The sequence below is a fragment of the Ochlerotatus camptorhynchus genome, unplaced genomic scaffold (genome assembly GCF_037179485.1).
Source record: "Ochlerotatus camptorhynchus isolate MF236.1 unplaced genomic scaffold, CSIRO-AGI_Acam_v1.1 ptg000244l, whole genome shotgun sequence".
Taxonomy (NCBI): Eukaryota; Metazoa; Arthropoda; class Insecta; order Diptera; family Culicidae; genus Ochlerotatus; species Ochlerotatus camptorhynchus.
In genome coordinates this window covers 2,755,465-2,774,600 of record NW_027040734.1, presented here as the reverse complement: position 1 = coordinate 2,774,600, position 19,136 = coordinate 2,755,465, and the positions used below count along the sequence as shown (strand labels likewise).

The window sequence follows — 19,136 nt, the reverse complement described above, 5'->3', positions numbered from 1 at the left end:
TAAACAGAAACACTTTCTTTCGCATTATTTTGGGGCTGAGACTAGGGGATTACCTACGCGATCGCGGCATGAAATTTATTTTTAATCGCGTTTCAAGTGAACCTTTTTCAAGTGAATTACCACAGTGTTCACTCGGCTGTCGACAGAAGCAGAGCACTCTCAATGTGTGTCACGCGATCGTCTGTTTACTCGGCAGCAACCATTGTGTGGTCCTCCTCATTGTTCTTCATCAGCAGTTCTTTCAGTCGATGCGTCGTCGACTTTGGAAAGCAACCGTTTCGTGATGAATGTGTGAGTGCTGACCACGTTTTGCGTCCATTGCTGCAATGGAAGCGCTCTGACCCCCGTTGGCGAATCTGTCATACAATGAAACCACTGGTTCTCGCGTTCTGGTGAAGGAGACTTATCCAGGAGACTTATACCTTTTGACTATAGTTATATGATATTTTGTATAGTGGGCTAGAATTCTCGGCTCTGTAATGTTAATTCGGTTAACCCTTATCAAATAAATTAATGAACAAAAAAAAAGTGAATTACCTAAGTTTATGTTTTACCTTTAAAGGTTTTTTTTTGTTGTTGTAATGAACGATTATATTTGATATATTTGCCTGAATATCAGACCACTGTTTACAATAAATAAATATTTTTACACTCGGCCAGGTGCTTCACTAGTTTAAAAATTCTAGTGTAAGAAACTTTTATGCATTTTGTTCTAGGACTACCACCGGCAGCAAATCATTTCTGCCCGCAAACCGCTTCACGCCGGGGATTCCATCACTTAGACGACTGCAGCGCCACCTCGCTGCACATTTCAAAAACCAAAATTAGGGAAAATGTTATTTAAAATATTTTCAATAAAATGCTGAAAACCACATTCTTTTAAAGTGTTTCTGTTTGCCAAAAAAAAATGCGAAATTGACCCTTTTTCGGCTTCTACACTGGCCTAACCCTTTAAATATTAAAAAATGTATTTTTTTAATGTTTAAATTTAAATTTTCTTTAAATGCTGTTTTTTTTTTATTTTCGATGCTTGTTCCTATGTTTTGAAATTCAAAATATATATATATATTTTTTAAATGGTAAATTTCTTCTTAACGCCAAGGAAAAATTTAAATTTTTCTAAAAATAACGAACAATAATATCAAAATTTCAAGAAAATCATTATATTGAGTCTTTAATCTAACAGATGCGTAGAAATATTTCTGATCGAATAGTGATAATTTTTTTTAAATTAGCTTTGAGTGGGTTGGTTTATTTCCTTTAAATTCTAAGTTGGAAACAAAGTCGATGGAATGTTATTCCCTGCATTTGAAATTGGCCAAAGAATTCACAATCGAATTTCCACTGTTTTTGACTAAAGTAAAAGTATTGGAGGACTGCGAGGAAAAAAGAAAAGAAAGTTACATAACAACAAACTGAGGTCACCACAATACTATTTGAATTACACAACACAACAGAGAGACCAGAAATCACACAGTTCAGTTAACACAGCTGTGGTTCAATCCGTCGAAGGTTTTGTGGTAAATCGTTCGACGCAGCAGTTCTCAGAAGAACAATTGACACTTCTCACCAAGGGATTAGGATATGCGATATCCTCAAAACCTGACGTGGAAGAGACCATCGTTGACATGGAGACTGCAATCACTCACACACTTCCTATTCAATTACACGAGACTGCCAGGAATATTATTTCAGAGACAATACAAAACGGAAAGGGACATTCACTTAGTAAAACCGAAAAAGAGGAAATTCGAATTCTCAAAGAACTAAAAACAAAGCCGGTATTCTATACAAAAGCGGACAAAGGTAATGCAGTAGTGATTTTGGACAAAGAGGACGATGACAATCGGATGACGGGAAAAATACTAATGGCCCATACAGACAGTTGAGGATTGACCCCCTCCCACCTATAGTTAAACATGTGGATAAAACGTTGAAAGAGTGCAAGGCGTTTATTGGCAACACTACGAATCAATTGAAAGTTTCAAACCCTATTCTATCTAGGATCAAAGGTTTACCAAAGATTCACAAACCAGGAAACGAAATGAGGGAGATTATCTCGGCTGAAGGATCCCCCACTCATAAGCTTGCCAAATGCCTAGTAAAGGAATTTCAAAATATGCCTAAACCCTTTTCTACTCGCTCAGTTAAAAGCACACAGGAATTCGCAAGTCAGCTTCAGGCATCAGGAGAGATTCGGGAAGATGAAGTTATGGTTTCATTTGATGTCACAGCACTTTTTCCGAGTGTACCAGTAAAGGAAGTCATCAGCCTTTTAGAGGACTGGCTTCTGAAGCAACGTGAGGATTCTACTTGGAAAAGCAAAGTTCGGTCATATCTCAAGCTTACTCATCTTTGTATGGAGGAAAATTATTTCATTTTCAGAGGAAATTTTTATGAGCAAACTAAAGGCGCTCCTATGGGCAATCCGCTTTCTCCATTTTTATGTGAATTGTTCATGGCTAACCTAGAAAATACTCTGGAGGATAGGAATTTGTTGCCCAAATGTTGGTATAAGACTGGACTCGGAAAAAATGACACACACAAAAATGATCACCAAAAATTCATTTTAAATCGGATACTTCTCAAATTTTCAGGGATTAAATAACTATATGTTAGCTATGTTTTGGCATAATTTATTTATTGAATTTCCTCCCCCAAGCTGAATGCTCGTACATTTCTCTTAACACTGCTTATGAGATCTTGGACGAGGCTTTGCCTATCTTCCTTACACAATTTCTCCCAGTTTTTCTTCAAAGCTTCATCGGTTTTGAATGTTTTTCCGCTTTTCTTCAACTTCTTCTTTATTACCGCCCAAAACATTTCAATCGGACGAAGTTCTGGTGTATTTGGCGGGTTCGCCTCCTTCGGGACCACATTAACCCCCTTCGCTTCGTACCAATCCATTACAGGCTTGGCGTAATGGCACGAAGCGTGATCCGGCCAGAACAGCGTGGGACCACGGTGAGAGCGGAGGAAGGGCAGCAAGCGCTTCTGCAAGCATTTCTCTCGATAAATCTGCCCGTTTATGGTGCCGGTTTTTACTAACGGCTTGCTGTACCGTCCGCACTCGCAGATCGCCTGCCACAACAGGTACTTCTTCGCGAATTTGTCCATCTTTATCATCCGGAACTTTTCCGGAACCTCCATGCGGGTCGTACCGACAAAAAACTCGATACCGGGGATTTGTTTGGTGTCCGCCTTGATGTATGTCTCGTCGTCCATAACGAGACAGCCTGGCTTGACCAGCCACTCACGGTACAGCTTCCGCGTACGCAATTCGGCCACCGTCTTTTGCTTGTCAGTCCGGTTTGGCGCCTTCCTGACTTTAAAAACACGTAGCCCAGCCCGCTTTATGGTCTGCAGGACCAACCACTTCGACGAAGGTCACTTTTTGGCCACGTCTCGGGTAGAAAGGTTCGGGTTATTCTTAAAGTACTGCCTTATCTTCCGCGCCTTCTCTGAGTATTCCGTTTTCGATTTTCGGCCACTCCCAGTGCGCCGCTCGATGGTCTTCGTCTCCTGGAACATCTTCACAACGCGGGCCACGGTGGAATGGTGGATTCCAAGCCTTTTGCCGATCCATCTGTGCGACTGACCAGGATTATCGATCATCGCGCCCAAGATTTGCTGGCGTAGCTCTTCTTGTTTCGAATGCATGGTACGTGGATGACATCTTTAGCATTGTCAAAAGGGAAGATTTATCAAAAACTTTGGAGGCCATAAGCAACGTTCACAAGGACATCAAATTTACTCACGAAGAAGAGAGAGACGACAAACTCCCCGTCTTAGATCTTCTCATCATCAGGGAAACGTCATCGTTCAATTTCGAAATCTATAGGAAACCAACACACACAAAGAGAGTAACAAGCACTTCAAACCATTCCCATCAACACAAAATGGCCGCTTTTCACCACATGGTTCACAGGATGCAAACTCTTCCTCTTAGCGATACAGGCAAATCAAAGGAAATAGCTTACATTTTTGAAATCGCTAGACTTAATGGGTATCAAGAAAAAAAACCATTCAAGTAGTAATCGATAAAAGAACAAGGGATCATTTTAGGCGTATTTCGACAACTCTTACACCAGTAACTGAGGGTTTAAAACGGGTAGCGGTGAATTTCCTCAAAAACATTACCAAACCATTGATTTCAAAGTTTAGAAGTTTTGGCCTAGATTTAGTATTCAGCAGCAGGACAAATCAGCTGAAGTCACTGTTAGGATCAACAAAAGATTCAATAAATGTCTTAGGGAAAACCGGAGTCTACACAATCTGTTGTCAAGATTGCAATAAAATCTACATTGGTCAGACGAAAAGGACTTTGAAAACAAGATTTAAGGAACACATCGCAGAGGTAAAAAAAGGCTAACAAAGAGATGGATAAAGGACTTCATTATGAATTTAAATCCAAGGTTGCAGAACATATCGTTACAAAGGGGCACAATTTGACATTGCTTAATAGAGATCAAGGAAACGGATACTCGAGACTCTTTAGCATGCTACCTAAAACCACACATCGTAGCATGCACCTACCTGTTGGAGACTAATTTGTTTACCTGGTTAGGTAAATTTTGACATGGCAGTGGATACCTGCTGATTTTTAGTACCTATTGATTAGTATATAACTCGTAGATAAAAGATGGATTCTTCAGTGGTGTTGAGTACTTGGCACTGATGAAGTCTGCAAGTAGTAGACGAAATACGCGTATCTGTCAAAAGATCAGCAATTATAACGGAATTTAAAGGAAATAAACCAACCCACTCAAAGCTCTTCATAAAGGGATTCCGTTAAGAGGTTCGACAAATTTAAAGGATTTATTTAAATTGGTCCAGGGGCAGCTGAGTTATGAACGTTCAAAATCTTCCATAATTTTGTTACATGTTCCATTTTCGGTTTTCACAAAGCGTACCCCCAAAAGTGTAAATCACAGACGTAGTCCTACGTAAAAAAAATTTGAGGGATTCGAAGTTAAAATGTTCTGATCGCGAAATATTCGTGATCAATTTCGTAATTTCGCATAAAATAGGTGCAAAATTATGCACCCCATTTTTGTGTGTGCTTTTTTAGCGTTCTGAAGAAAACCCTATCTTAACTACCTCGAAAATGTACTCAAAACTACTTTGCAGGATTTTATTAGAATATTCTCAATAATTTACTTTGGAATCATTTCTAGATTCTAGAGATCTTCTAAAATAAGTTCTTCATAGAGATCTTCTAAAATAAGTTTAAGGCTCTCTGGGAGTCCCTAAAAAGTGTATCTATAATAGAACAATCCAAAAAAAAGCATGAAATTCATCCCTAAATTTTCAGGCTTGCCAGCGAACCGGGAAAATCATAAAAACCGGGAATTTGAGAAGAAGCCGGGAAAAGCCAGGAATTTGAAGATAGAACCGGGAAATTCTATAAACCTTAACATATTCCAACAAAAATTAAAAGTTGAATAACAGCTTGAGGTTAATCAAGAAAACATGTAATTCTTCAGCTCAAAAATGGTTTTAATTATCTTAAACCTTTGAAATTATTTGACCATTTGCAAAACTCTCCTCAGAAATCCTTTGGAATTCTAATCAGAATACATTGGAATTATGCTGATGCTTGATTTTCGTGAAAATTTCTTAAGAATTCAATTTAAATTTTTCAGCATTTTTCTTTATTTACCTCCAAACACGATTCCTTCGGCATTTTTCTTGAATTTTGCTTTGAAAATATTATCAGAAAACCCTTTCAATTCTGTTTATATTCCTTTTACAATTCTACTTAAAATTCACCTGCATACAATTCTCTTCAGAATCACCGAGGAATTCTCCTTGAAGTTCTCCCCACACCTCCTTTGTAATTTTTCTAAGAGTTCGTCAGGACTTAATTCTAGAATTTATTTAGGATTCTTGTTAGAGCTCATTTGAAATTGTCATCGAATTCTTCTCAGAATTTTTAATTTTCAAAATTCTAAATTTTTTTTTTTACCCTGATCATTTTGCAAAAACGCTTATTTTGGCATTCTGAACAAACGCTTTATTTTTATTTTACTCTAAAATGCCTAGATCCCTCTTGGTTGCAACCTTGGATTTTCGAGATTTTTGAAAATTTCAACTTTCAGAAGAGATTACTCCTCCACCAAATATGCTATTCGTGATCTTAGAACGTTTTTAATGTAGATTCTTATAGTTGTACCCACATTTTGTTTTTGTTATAGTAACTACAGTAAACAGGCTGATTACTGGCAGGTATCCAAATTGTCAAAAAATGTCCTATTTTCACTATGGGCGGGATTTTTTATTTCTTAATATTTTGGGCTCAAACTTGCACCACACTTTGGAAAACTCTTCTACTTGACGTGTTTCCAAGGGTAGTTTTGAGCTTTTCTGGTGGAAAATCAATACTATTTACAATCACCCCTATTCTGTATTTCGTTTCGAACGAAATTCTCATACAAAAAAATATTTTTTTGTATGAGAATTTCGTTCGAAACGAAATACAGAATAGGGGTGAATATCTTATTTTTTCTTGAATTCCTTCAGGCCGATGGCACAATAATATTTTTATGTTATTTTTCACATGTTCTGGGCAGGATTCTCATTATATGAAATCGTAACTAGCTCATATATTTACTTCTGTCCATGATATAATTGTGGTCCTAAAAGTGAAAAATACGTTCCTACGGGATACACACATTGTGCTAGATTAGCAGGTATATACAATTTCAGTTGTGGATGACAGCTGCTACTTGAATAATACCCTTATTTGAGTAATTAATTTATTTTTTTATCCAATTTCTGGGACATAGAATTTCATTTTCCTGAGTTTAAAAAACTTCAAGATTGCGATCTTGAAAAGTTCATTTTTTTTGTATTTCTGTGAATATGTCATTTTTACTTTTAATCGGGGGGCAAGTGAGAGTACAGTAATGACCCGATTTGGTCAGCCCCTTTTTGATCATTATTTCTAATGTTCTTGAAGATGAGTAGATTTGGAGATGTGTGGAGGTGCTGACAAAACCGTGTCATTACTGTATTATAAAATAGGATAATCCAAATATAAATCCCTCCTTGTCTCATCGCATTCAGCAATAAATCCCGTGTCATAACAATTTCCAACTTCTGACAACTGATTCATCGGAAGTTTTCACGTAATCCCTGCTCGAGTTAATCCATTCGATTTTCAACTGTGCAGCTGTTAATCACTGGGGGCTAATTAGATTACCGAACGAACATGGACAGATTACTTGCCGCCATAACCGGGCGACCATTACTAATCGCAATCTTGTACCACAACCATCAACCAAGCTGCAGATCTGCAACTCAAACCGATAAAATTTAGGTCAAAGTTCTGTTCACCCATTCACGCCCTGCAGCATATTACCGTTTGAGATTGGTGCAGCTGCCTCATAAATACTTGCCTGCATGCCATGCACTAATTGCCTTGCGTGTGCGTTCTTTCCAAAACTGAGCCATAGAGATGGCAGAACTCGATAGCTCCTGCCAAACTGCTGCACCACGAGAACGTCCCATTTCCGTTCCGCCAAAGTTCGCGCGAAAATGCGCAGTTTTGCCCGAGAGATGCAATCTTGTCTAGCTATACTGAATATCGCGGTGGCAGTGCACTTGCACTTGCAACCGGTTGCGAAAGTTTTTCGCTCAGCTTCTCAATCCGATCGCCGGTGAGTGTATTTGGCTGTAGCAGACCTGTGAGTTGAACCTATGTCACCCCGCCCGCAGTCGGTTGGTCGACGGTTGGAGAAGTGCAGTTATACCTATTACTGTGAGTGAGTGTAACCAGAAACCGGTTTGCGGCCTCCTCGCTGCCACCGACCGACCCAAGTTCCAAGTCCAAGTCTACTATAGCACGTTGTCGTCAGTCGTCGGTCGCCGTATCGTAGCGGTGTCAGGCAGGTTTTTAGTTTTGCTGCACTGATGGGTACGTCCCAGACAGTACATACTGTTTTGCGGCGTCGGTGGTGGGCGGGTGCCGTTGCAGTTTTAATTTATTTCCACTATACAGATGTAGGGTGTACAATTGAAGAATCCTATTTTAATGCTTTTGGTTTGGTTTGGTTTGAATTGTCGATGGATTTGAGGATGAATGCAAACACTATTTAATCGACACATCCAACTTCTGACACACCGTGCTGACTGGAGTACGCACTATTGGAGAGTCATCATTATTGTTGCCTACTACGACGTCTCGTTTCGAAGTGAGGTAAAATTTGCATACGAATCGTACCTCGCACATCAATCGCATCGATTAGGTGGAAAATACTCAGTATAGTCCACCGCAGTCGGTACGCAATAAGGGATCGATTCACCTCGAGTTCGCATTGTACATTCTCTTCGCACTTTTAATTTAGCATCTTGTGCTCAATTCTGTGATTGGAATGATTTAGCATGACTTTGCTGGGATCCAATCCAATCGCTAAGAAGAGGCAAATCCGATCGAGGTGGCAAGGGTCATTGAGACGTATTTAGGCCGCACCCAAGAAGAGGTTAATGGGGTATGAAATCAGCGTCTGAAATAAATGGCGTTTCTTTGCTATGAGATACTTGAATGCTGAGCTAATGAGTAGCTGATACCGAATTGGCAATAATCGATTAACGGGTTTTTTTTCTTTGTCTCCATCTTCCATCCATAGTGCATGACGGCGTACATCGAGTTCGAGATCTCGGAAGGTGCCTACGAGGTGTCGTGCCCGGATGCGATGTGTCCCGCCCAGGGTATCATCACGATCGGCGAGATAACGACGCTGGCATCGGCCTCACTGGTGGAGAAACACCACCGTTATCGACTGAATAGAGGTGAGTTCTGGGTTTAATCAGGTTAAGTAGCTGGTCGGTGATAAGGGTGTTTGAGATGCTTTGTATTTCTTAATTAATTTTGATTTATTGTTTAGTGGCTTTAGAGGTCAACCATATCTAGCGGTCTTAGGGTTACCTCCAGAGCTATGAGTTAAATTCAGTCTCTTAATTCCGAACTTTGAAAGTTAAAAGGCTGATGAGGTAACTTTAGAAACCCCATCAGTCAACTAGATGCATTTCGATTCAACTTCAGCGGTCTTAAGGATTTGTTTCAGACATATTTAGGGTCAATTCTGGAGGCTTTGTGGATTAAGGTGATACGATACGTCACGCTTTTTTTGCTTTTTTTTTCTCTCCTTTCTATGTGTCAGTGAATTGATTATCATTGATGCTGTAGTGGTGTGAGTGTCCATCATGCACTACCGCAACTACCGTAAACATAGCCGCTAGAGTTCGTTATTATTAGGTCGAATGTGTAACAGTTGATGAAAAAAAAATAGAAAGGTAAAGAATAACTTATGCCCATCTTACTGTAAATTTCAACCTTCGTCCTTTTTAAAATGATAAAGATATCTCTTTATCATCCAATATTGAGACTATCACTACATTTCTATTCAAGTTACCAATATTATCGACCTACCACCTCCCAGGATACCCCTTCCTATACAGAAAATAATTATGCGCCTAGCCACCAAGACCAACATGTCATGTCATCATAGTAGTTAATTGATTCAACATCACAATTTGTACACTTTGGTTACATACGACCTGTCCAAAAGTGATTCCAGAGCTCAAACCTCCAGGTACACGGTAAGAAAAAATATCACAAAGTGACTCATTTTCACAAATCTCGGCACTATATTGCATTACCAAAAGTAGGTAATGTGGGTCGAAGAGCTTTCATTTGATTGCGTTCAATTAGTGTGGAATTGACAATTCGCTTCTACCCAGAAAATAGTTAGTTGTACCCAAAAGTAGGTGAATATGATTATACTCAAAGTCAAAAGTAGGCAAAAATGAACTGGCCGCTGGATATTTTTTATTATGGTGTATGTTTTTGTTTTCGAATCATCCTTTTGCCGCCTTTTGCATATCAACTGATGGCTTCGAGCAGTGCAACCAGAGCGCCACATATGTTTTCTATAGAAGATGTCTAGGTTCATTTACTTTCATTTTTAGTCTTGAGAAACAAAATAAGAAATTGTTTTAAACATTTATTAGTGATGGTTTCAATTTAACACACTTTAAGCACCTTAAAAAGCAATAAAAGCACACAAAGTGTTTACACACTTTGTTCCAATTAAATCGACAACACTGGATATGATGATAGATGATTCGTACACACACCTTCGTAATGTGGTGTGTAGAAAAAAGATAAACAAAACAGTTTCAGCTTGCAAAATTATTCGCGGTTCGCGTTTTTAACGATGCAAATGATATTATTTAAGTAAATGTCGTCTTTAAAAGTGAATTAACTTGAAAGTGCTTGTAGAAGCACGTGTCGTAATTGTTTTTAGTGTGGTTCTGAGAAGTTAAAGCTAGTGAAAATAGTTATTGAAATTTCATGCCCTGAGCAGAACAAAATCGGCTAATCGTACTTTTTAATGCAAATATTACCAATGCGTGAATGAATTGGCAATATTTTCGTGGAAAGTATTAAAATATGTATCCAGATCTTATTCATACAATTCAGGTCCATTTTTAAGGCATGTAATTAGTAATTTACTGTTTTGTAGGAAGATGTCTTTTGTACGCATACCAAAACACGTTTATTTAATGATTGTAGGGACAGCCATTGTTGCATGACGTGCCGTATCACCTTAAGTTCAAAGCTCTTGAAAGATTAGATGATTTTATAGATGAGCAGTGCGAAATGACGAATCGATCAGATGTGACCTTCTCCGATTTGCTTGAAAAAAACTTCAAAATGGTGTATTCGAGATTTTTCAACAAATCATAACTTGTAAACATCAAGATGACGTCTGAGACAACGTTGTAGGGAAAAAAATACACGGTAAAAAAAATTCAAATAAATTTGGGTAAAAATAAAAAAAAGTGTTTAAAACTTAAAAAACAAAAAAATACCTTCAATATTTTTAAATATTTCTTCATTAAAATGCTTGAAGAAAATGTAACCTTCTGTAAAAACTTCAAGTTGGGCACCTTAAAATTTACAAAAAGCTTGAATAACAACTTTCTGACAAATAGGGGAAATGGATGTAATGTCGGCCTAAATGCCCCTAATTTGGCGCGTTTGATTGATTGACGCGTTCATCTAGATTAAATTGATAAATAGCAGATTTTTAGCGATGAGTCCAGTCTTAGATCCATAGGCCAACATTAGAGCCATATCCCCTATTTATTATATAGGAAATAAACAGTTTTTTTTTCGATTTTTTACCGAAAAGAACTTGAAATGTTTTACCGTGTGTATATTTTCCGGAAACCAATATTATTTTTCCTACAACTTCGTCTCAGACGTCATTGTGAATAAAAGGAGCGTTTTCGAGTTATGATTTGTTGAAAAACCTCGAATACACCATTTTGAAGTTTTTTGAAGTTCGTAAAAAGATCCTGCAGTTTTCCCGAAACTAATGGAACCGTCTTAAACATCTTGATGCTTCTCTGAAGTTCCCAAAACATTACAAAAGTTTTCGGAATTTCCCTTAAGGGAGCGATGCATCAATTATGTCACGCTAAATTTAGGAAAAATTGACACCCCGCCCCCCTTGCGTCACGTTTTCCTATACCTAATGCATTGCATGTCACAAAATCTAAAGCGTTCGGTTTCTATTTAAAGGCTCCAACCACGAGTTTGTGATTGTTCTCGTTTACCCGACGGCTTTTTTTCGGATCTTCGCACCGTGGAATTCGCGATTCCCAACCTTTTTCCAATGACACGATGCGACAGATCCTTATTCTTAAAGTACTCGTGCAAAACTTTCTCGCACACGCACTGTATTTTCGTCGCCATTTTGAAAACTTTTGCGCACCTAATGAAATCAACTCACAGAGTGTAAATAATACATATTAAACTATGCCTACGCCAAATTTCAATTAATTTTACCCAACGGATCAAAAGTTAGAGCAATTTGAGTGTGTATTTTAAACGGTACACCCTTTATACAACTTCCGTGAAGTTCTCGGCATTTTCTTTCATTCCTCGGAACTTTTTTAAAGTTCGTACAATTTTTGTGAAGAAAACGGGACTTAGGATCTCTTAGCTTTCACAAAGTTCACGGAACTTTCCCGTAGGTCTCGAAATCCTCCTGATTATGGTCCTTGAATTACCCTGAAATTAATGGACTGTCCAAAAGACCTTTAATATTTAGTTTTTTTTTTTTTACATTTAAATGATCTTTGTTTCTTGTATTTGTTTGGTTTACATGAATGGATTATCAAGTGACACAGATGCGTCTTTTCAACTTTAGTACATTTGAGATTTTACTTATTATTTACAGTTCCTAGTCCTATCAGGCCTGTTATAAGAGTATGACCACCTTGGTGGGATTGGTTTGTTTTGAATTTGAAAAAGGAGACTACTTATAACTACAATTAACCTGTAACTACTATATACACCTAACCTACTATATACAAATTGCTTATCAAAGCATGTTCTGATATATTGCATTTCTGCATAAACCTAGTCTAAATCTCATCAATTTTGAAATCTAATTTTGGAATTTTCGCCTCTTGGTGGAGGTCTGAAATTCTTGTGTCAAAGGGCAACCTGGATTTTGTTCCTGTGAGTCTAAGCACATGATTCCCACACCGGAGCTGCGTAGAGGATCGCAGGTGCTATGGTTTGTTTGTAGACAGCCAGTTTTTTCACCCTTGAGAGGCGGGATCTTGATTACGGTTTTCTCCACATGCGAGCGGAATAGGAGCTTTTCGTCAAACAACATCCCGAGATAGGTTACTTCGGCGGACCACTCAACCCTTGTGCCATCCATGATTACAGTACAAGAGGGAGCTGGTTTTAGTTTGGGAGATTTCCGATGGAGGAACATTATTGTTTGGGTTTGGTAAGCATTGATTTTCATTTTCCACATGGTGGCATAATCAGCAAAAGCGTCAAGGCATCGTTGAAGCTTGTTTGTTATTTCACGAGGCATCCTTCCCTTGACGGTTATAGCAGTATCATCTGCGAACAGAAATAACACGCAACCGTTACCCAAGGGAGGAATGTCGGAAGTGTAGATGCTGTATAGCAAAGGGCCCAACAGACTTCCTTGCGGAACACGGAAGTTACAAAGCTTATATACAAGCCCATTGTGCCAGACATTGTCAAACGCTTTTTCAACGTCTTACAATGACATGGCTGTAGACTTGGATACAGCCTTGTTACTTCGGATGTTATTCATCACCCGTACTAGCTGATGATTTGTGGAGTGCCCCTTCCTGAACCCGAACTGTTCCGGTAGGAGAATGTTTGCTCCTTGACAAACTTGAGCAAACGATTGAGAATAAGTTTCTCGAACAATTTGCTCAGCGCTGAAAGGAGGCTGATTGATCTGTAGCTTGAAGCTAGCGTTGGGTCCTTCCCGGGTTTGCGGATAGGTATGGTTTTCGCTGTCTTCCAGATACTTGGAAAGTAGTGCAGTTCCAAGCATATGTTGAAGACAGCAGCCAGCAGAGAGTGAACCTTCATGCTGAGATTTTTCAACACTAGGTTGAATATTCCGTCAAACCCGGGGGCCTTCATGTTTTTGGTGCATTTCAGCGCTGAGCAAATCTGTTCCACTGTGATTCTATCCTCCGGAGGGATGGCACAAGGGAAGGAATCAAGGTTGAGTACGCATTGCTCAACCTGAACTTCGAGCGGACTTTGGATGTTGAAGCCAAGCAAGTGCGATTTGGCAATATGCTCACCAATCGCATTTGCTTTCTCCTGAGGGGTGATTATGAGCCGATCGTCATCATTTTCATGTTTGACTGGAGGAATGGGTTTGGTCGTCCAGATTCTGGATGAGCCGCCCGAAACTTTCGTTCCGGAGTGAGACCATTCTGGAAGCAATCTCCTTGTTCAGATCGGCCATTTCACGTTTCCACGCTAGATCTCCGGTTCTTTGGAACTGGCGTCTACGAACATTTCTCAGTCGAATCAATAGTTTGGTGTGGGAATCAATGGCAATAAACTTACCCCTCACAGGAACTCGTCGGACGCACGCCTCGTCAGCCACAGTTATGGCTTGGTTGAGTCCCTCCAACACTCGGTCGATGTCAAGCGGCGGGTTGTCGATGATGTGCCTGTCTACCACGCGTCCAAACTGGGCCAAGTTTACGCGATGGTAGTCCTTGCGCTGGCTTGGAACAGGAGCTACGTTGTATCCTAGTTCAGCCACCACCGGTTGATGGTCGGAGCTGAGTTCGTTCAAGACTACCGGCTTGGACAAGCCGATATTTGTCAGCAACAGGTCTAGCGTCGATAGGTTGCCCACCGGTGAGATAAATGTTGGCTCATCCGAAAACCAAACGGAGTACAGCCCATGCTGTGAGTGGTCGAACAGCAGACGACCATTCTGGTTCTGCTGGTAGTTCCGCCAGGCCTCATGGCGAGCATTCAGATCTTCTCCAACAACGAAGCGGGAACCGGTACGGGTGATGGTGGACAGGTCTTTCTTGAATTCAGCCGCTAGTCCGCTGCTGGCGGCACACTGTCGAGGGCAGTAGACGGCGATGAACTGGACGTATTCCGTCGCCGACTCCACCTCCACACCAAGGGCCTCGATGATAGAGGTGCGGATATTGGACAGACTGCGGTATTTTATCCCTTTTCTGACGATGATCGCAACACCACCCCCCTGGAGCTGGTACGATCAATCCGAATGATGTTGTGGTCCGGTAACCAGCAACTGTCGCCGGACTTGAGGTGGGTCTCGGTGAGAAGGCCCACGTCAATGCGGAGGAAGTCCGCAAGCTCGATGGTTTTTGCTCTTAAGGAGCAAGCGTTCCATGTGATAGTGGTTTAGACGCCAGTTTCACGATTGTTTCGAACTGTTCGTTCTTGTTGGTGCACTTGCGGAAATCGCTTGTAACATGGACGAACATGTTCCAACACTCGTCCACCGAGTACATACCTTCTAGCGTTGGCGGTGTTCTCCAGGATCCAGGGGGAGTGGAATTTGTTCACCGAGTGTTGGTTGGGGGGGAGCGGGTTGCACTCGCGGTTGCTGGTTGGTTCGAAGAGGCGGAAAATCGCCTGGCCCGAAAGTCGGAGACTTATTTTTCTTACGTCCTGGTTGGTTGGAGGTTGATGCATCCTTTTGGATACGCTTGAACTCCTCGCGTTTGGGGCACTGCCTATCAGAGCCCTGATGAGCACCGCCACAGTTGACACACTTGATAACCTCAGGACTGTCATCTGGGCAGTCGGAGGAGGCATGGTCCTTGGTGCAGAAGCTGCAGCGTGGGTTGATATTACAATTTCGGGTGCCGTGCCCGAAGCTGAGGCAGCGCTGACACTACGTTACATCGCGGCGGCTACCACGGTACGACTCCCAACGGATGATGACGTTGAAGAGCGAGCGGATTGCTTGCAACGCATTAAGCGTCACCGTCCCCTTCTTGAAGTGTACCAGGAAAAGGCAATCCTGGCACTTCCTCTGGCTTTCGTTCCTCCTCTTGATCCGAAAGACGGCGATGGGGGCCAGCGTGTACCGGTCTTTAATTTCAGCTTCGATCACCTTTGTTTCGAAATTCGGAAAGCCTCGGATGACCATCTTAAATGGCTTGTCGCCCGGGATGTCATGTGTGAAAAATTTCACTTTGGAATTCTTCAGCGAAGCCAAACCTTTGTTGTAGTCCGCTTTGGTGTGGAGGATAATTTTCGTGCCAATCCCGCACAGCTCGTACTCGGCAGCGACGCCAAGCTTGTACTCGGCAGCGTTAGACTGGGTTGCAGGGTTCGAACCCTGGTTCGAACCTGTCTTCTTCTTCCGCTTTGACATCACACGTGATGCACAGAAACGACCGAAAACGTGAACAAACGCGTAGCACTACTAATATCACTGGCACTGAGCGAGCGAATCAAACAACCGACTGTACTGCACAACGGTTTGATGCAGAATGATAATCTTTAGTTAATCGACTGGGAAATTATATTCAAAATGACAAAATATTTTGCTGACAATCGGTTTCTGGTCTCAGTAATTATAAATCCAGCCTTTGAAAAGAGTCGCTCGCATGGAACAGAAGTTGCCATGCTGACCATATGCATCCTAGCCTGCTGATACAGCGCTGGAAAAACTGACTTCATGGTCTCCCATTGTTCCAACGGGTTCACATTTAGTGAGCAAACCGGTCTCGCCAGGTACAATGCCAACTCATCGCCAGGATCAGTATGTACTTTTTTGTTTGGTTTGACGTAAGCGAGTGTCCTGTGGTGTCCCCAGAAGTCGTACTTATCAGTTTGTTCCTCGATCACGTTAAAATCACCAACATCTGCTTCATCGTGGATACCATTTGATAAAGCTTCCCGGATTTTGTCGATCGCATTTGCGCAAACCCCAGTGTAAAAAATATGCGTCTACACGCTTATCACAACTTACGCATATACCGAAATCAAGTTACTTGTTTTCCCATCCGATTCGATACCGATACCGCGATACCACGATAAAAGTATCGATATTGGAGAAGTATCGATTGTAAAGTATCGATACTTAATTACTTGGTATCGAAATAAAAGTATCGATACTTTACTGATATCAGTAGTATCGCAACGTCCCTACAACACCCATTTTCACACCAATAAATCTGTTTAGAGCAATGCCAGTTTGAACCGCACTACTACGTGGATAAATCAAACTCAACGCCTTCATTGATCTAGCACATTACTCAACCAGCCATCCAGCGTGATCAAATTCAATTATAACCGCTTTTGACACCTCTATAAAACCTCCAAGAACGACGTGATGCCACTCCTCGCCCAACGATGGTGGTTAACTTTTAAAAAGGGAACCGTTGCATAAAAATTCAATTAAAGCGATGCCTCCTCCGTAGTTCCATTTCAACCTATTGTCTGTCGGGCCCGCACAACGACGATGGTGATGCTGACGACGATAATGGTTGCCTGGCAGGACGGTGATTATTACTGTCACATCCTTTCGCGCACAGCATAATGGTTCTGAGCCGGGGAAGCTCTGCAGAGATCGAGGAGCAATAATAATGAAGAAAACCCGTTCACAATGACGTCGATAATGATGGTAATGACGGGTGTGTAGTGATATTGTGTGGTTTTTGTGCGTGTGTGTGGTAAATGCCAGATCAAAGACAAAGAACAAACACTTCGTATATCGATGGAAAAGCTCTTAATTGGCGAATGATGGGGAGAATAATGGATGCGTAGGGGACGACGTGGTAAGGTGGTCACCCTAAGCTTAACATAAAATTTATCCAAAACTATATAAAATTTCCGCAAAAAAATCTTTGGAGTACATTCGCTAATTATATTGATTTTCATGAATATTTCTTTTCATTTGATAATGTTTTGCGAAAAAATCAAAATTAAAAAAATTCTCAAAAATTTTGTTTTTGAGTTTTTTTATTTATTCAAAGGGGGGATGTTTCTCAGAGTCTTAAACTATGTTAATCATCGATCGAGTTTCCACTTGCTGCAATTACGGCCTCCACACGCTTCCGGAATGCACGGCAGGTTCTTATAATGTAGTCTGGATCGATTTCTCTCCAGGTACGGGTCAATGTTTTTCTGAGGCTTGCTGTACTCGGGTGGCGTTTAGAAGAGGCCTTGGCCTTCATGACGCGCCATATTGTGTAATCCAGCGGATTAAGATCGGGGCTGGATGGCGGCCACATATCCTTCGCCCAGAACGGAAGATGTTCCTGCAACCACTTCTGAGTGCGGTTCGAGGTGTGGCACGGAGCCCCATCTTGTTGAAATACAACGGAAAAACATACTTACTTAAAATCCCGATCTAGAACTCCGTGTTGACCTTGTCGCCTTCTGGAATGAACACCGGGTCCATTTTTTGCCATCGGAAGCCACCAATCCAAACACCGTAACGCTAGCAGGATGCTTGGTCAGATACACGTTCTTGTGCTCGTCGGCCACGTCTTTTGCCGGAAGAGAACTAATATACCGGTCGGTTCTGGAATTTGATACGGGATCTACGGTAAACATGCTCTCGTCGGTGAACAGGATTACCGGATTTTTTCGCTTAAGGAAGTTCAAGATTTTCTTGCAACGTTCGACTCGTAGCTCCCGGATGCGGTTGGTAATCATGTGAGTTTTTTCCGTGCGCTCGACAACGCCCCGCAGTTTTCCTTTACGATTTTCCGTGCCTTAAAGTCATACCGTGTTCCTTTGCCATTTTCCTTATTGAACGCACTGGATTCACCCGAATCTTCCTTTTGATAGCAGTGATAACCCTTCCCGAATAGAAATTGTAATGTAGGAAACATCAGCAGACATCTTCAATACATTAAATTTTAACGTGTATTGCTGTACCCTTAATGTATTCAGACTTCAGTGTGACGTCCAAGTACATAAAAATACATTAGCCTCAAACGTTACGGAACAAGATCTTGTAAACACTACAAACCTTAACTGTTAGTTTGCTAAAAAAAAATGCTGCAACAATCGTCAAGCTCGCTGTAATGTCACCAAGTGCCTCGTCACCTACAAATTGGCGCCTATGTCAGTGGTCTAATAACTCTTAGCGCGCTAATGGCATAGTTCCCCTGCCGCATAGAGAGTTGCCGCAATGATATTAGGTTAGCTAAGGTCAGTTAACTGACTGGTGGGAAACGGGAGCTTCAGCATTGACTATTATGTACGCATTTTTATGATGTTATCTAACAATAATGGTGTGTAGTGTTTACACGATCATGTTTCTAATTCTAATGTGTTGTAAATATAATTGAAAGCATTTGAAAAGTAAGATTCTAGTGTTCTGTATATCTAAAAACATGTTTTCTGATGTTTTCAGATGTACAAAACGTTTAAAGGAAACGTTGTTTGAATGTTTTCAAATGTAGATGTTTATACATTTGAAAACATTCAAACAACGTTTACTTCAAACGTTTTGTACATCTGAAAACATCAGAGAACAACAAACACGAAGTACAATTGAAAACATCAGAACCACGTTTAGTTCTAACGTTGTGTACATCCGAAAACATCCAAAAAACGTTTGGTTCTAGCATCAGGAAACATCTACGTTAGAAAACATCAGAATACATTTACATATAAAAACATACCAACAACGTTTAGTTCTAACGTTTTTTACATCCGAAAACAACCGAAAAACGTTTGATTCTAACATCAGGAAACATCTACATTAAAAAACATCTGAAAACATTTACATATAAAAACATCCGAACAA

General features: G+C 40.7%; 1 protein-coding gene across 2 annotated transcripts in view; it reads left to right on the top strand.

Annotated features, from left to right (window-relative positions):
* The window catches only part of LOC135704618 (uncharacterized), a 238,954-nt gene that overhangs the window by 203,745 nt on the left and 16,073 nt on the right, over window positions 1–19,136 (top strand). For both annotated transcript variants that reach the window (XM_065226082.1, XM_065226083.1), the window contains exon 5: window positions 8,631–8,793. In XM_065226082.1, coding sequence (XP_065082154.1) covers window positions 8,631–8,793 — 163 coding nt within the window. The remainder of the gene's footprint in view (window positions 1–8,630; window positions 8,794–19,136) is intronic.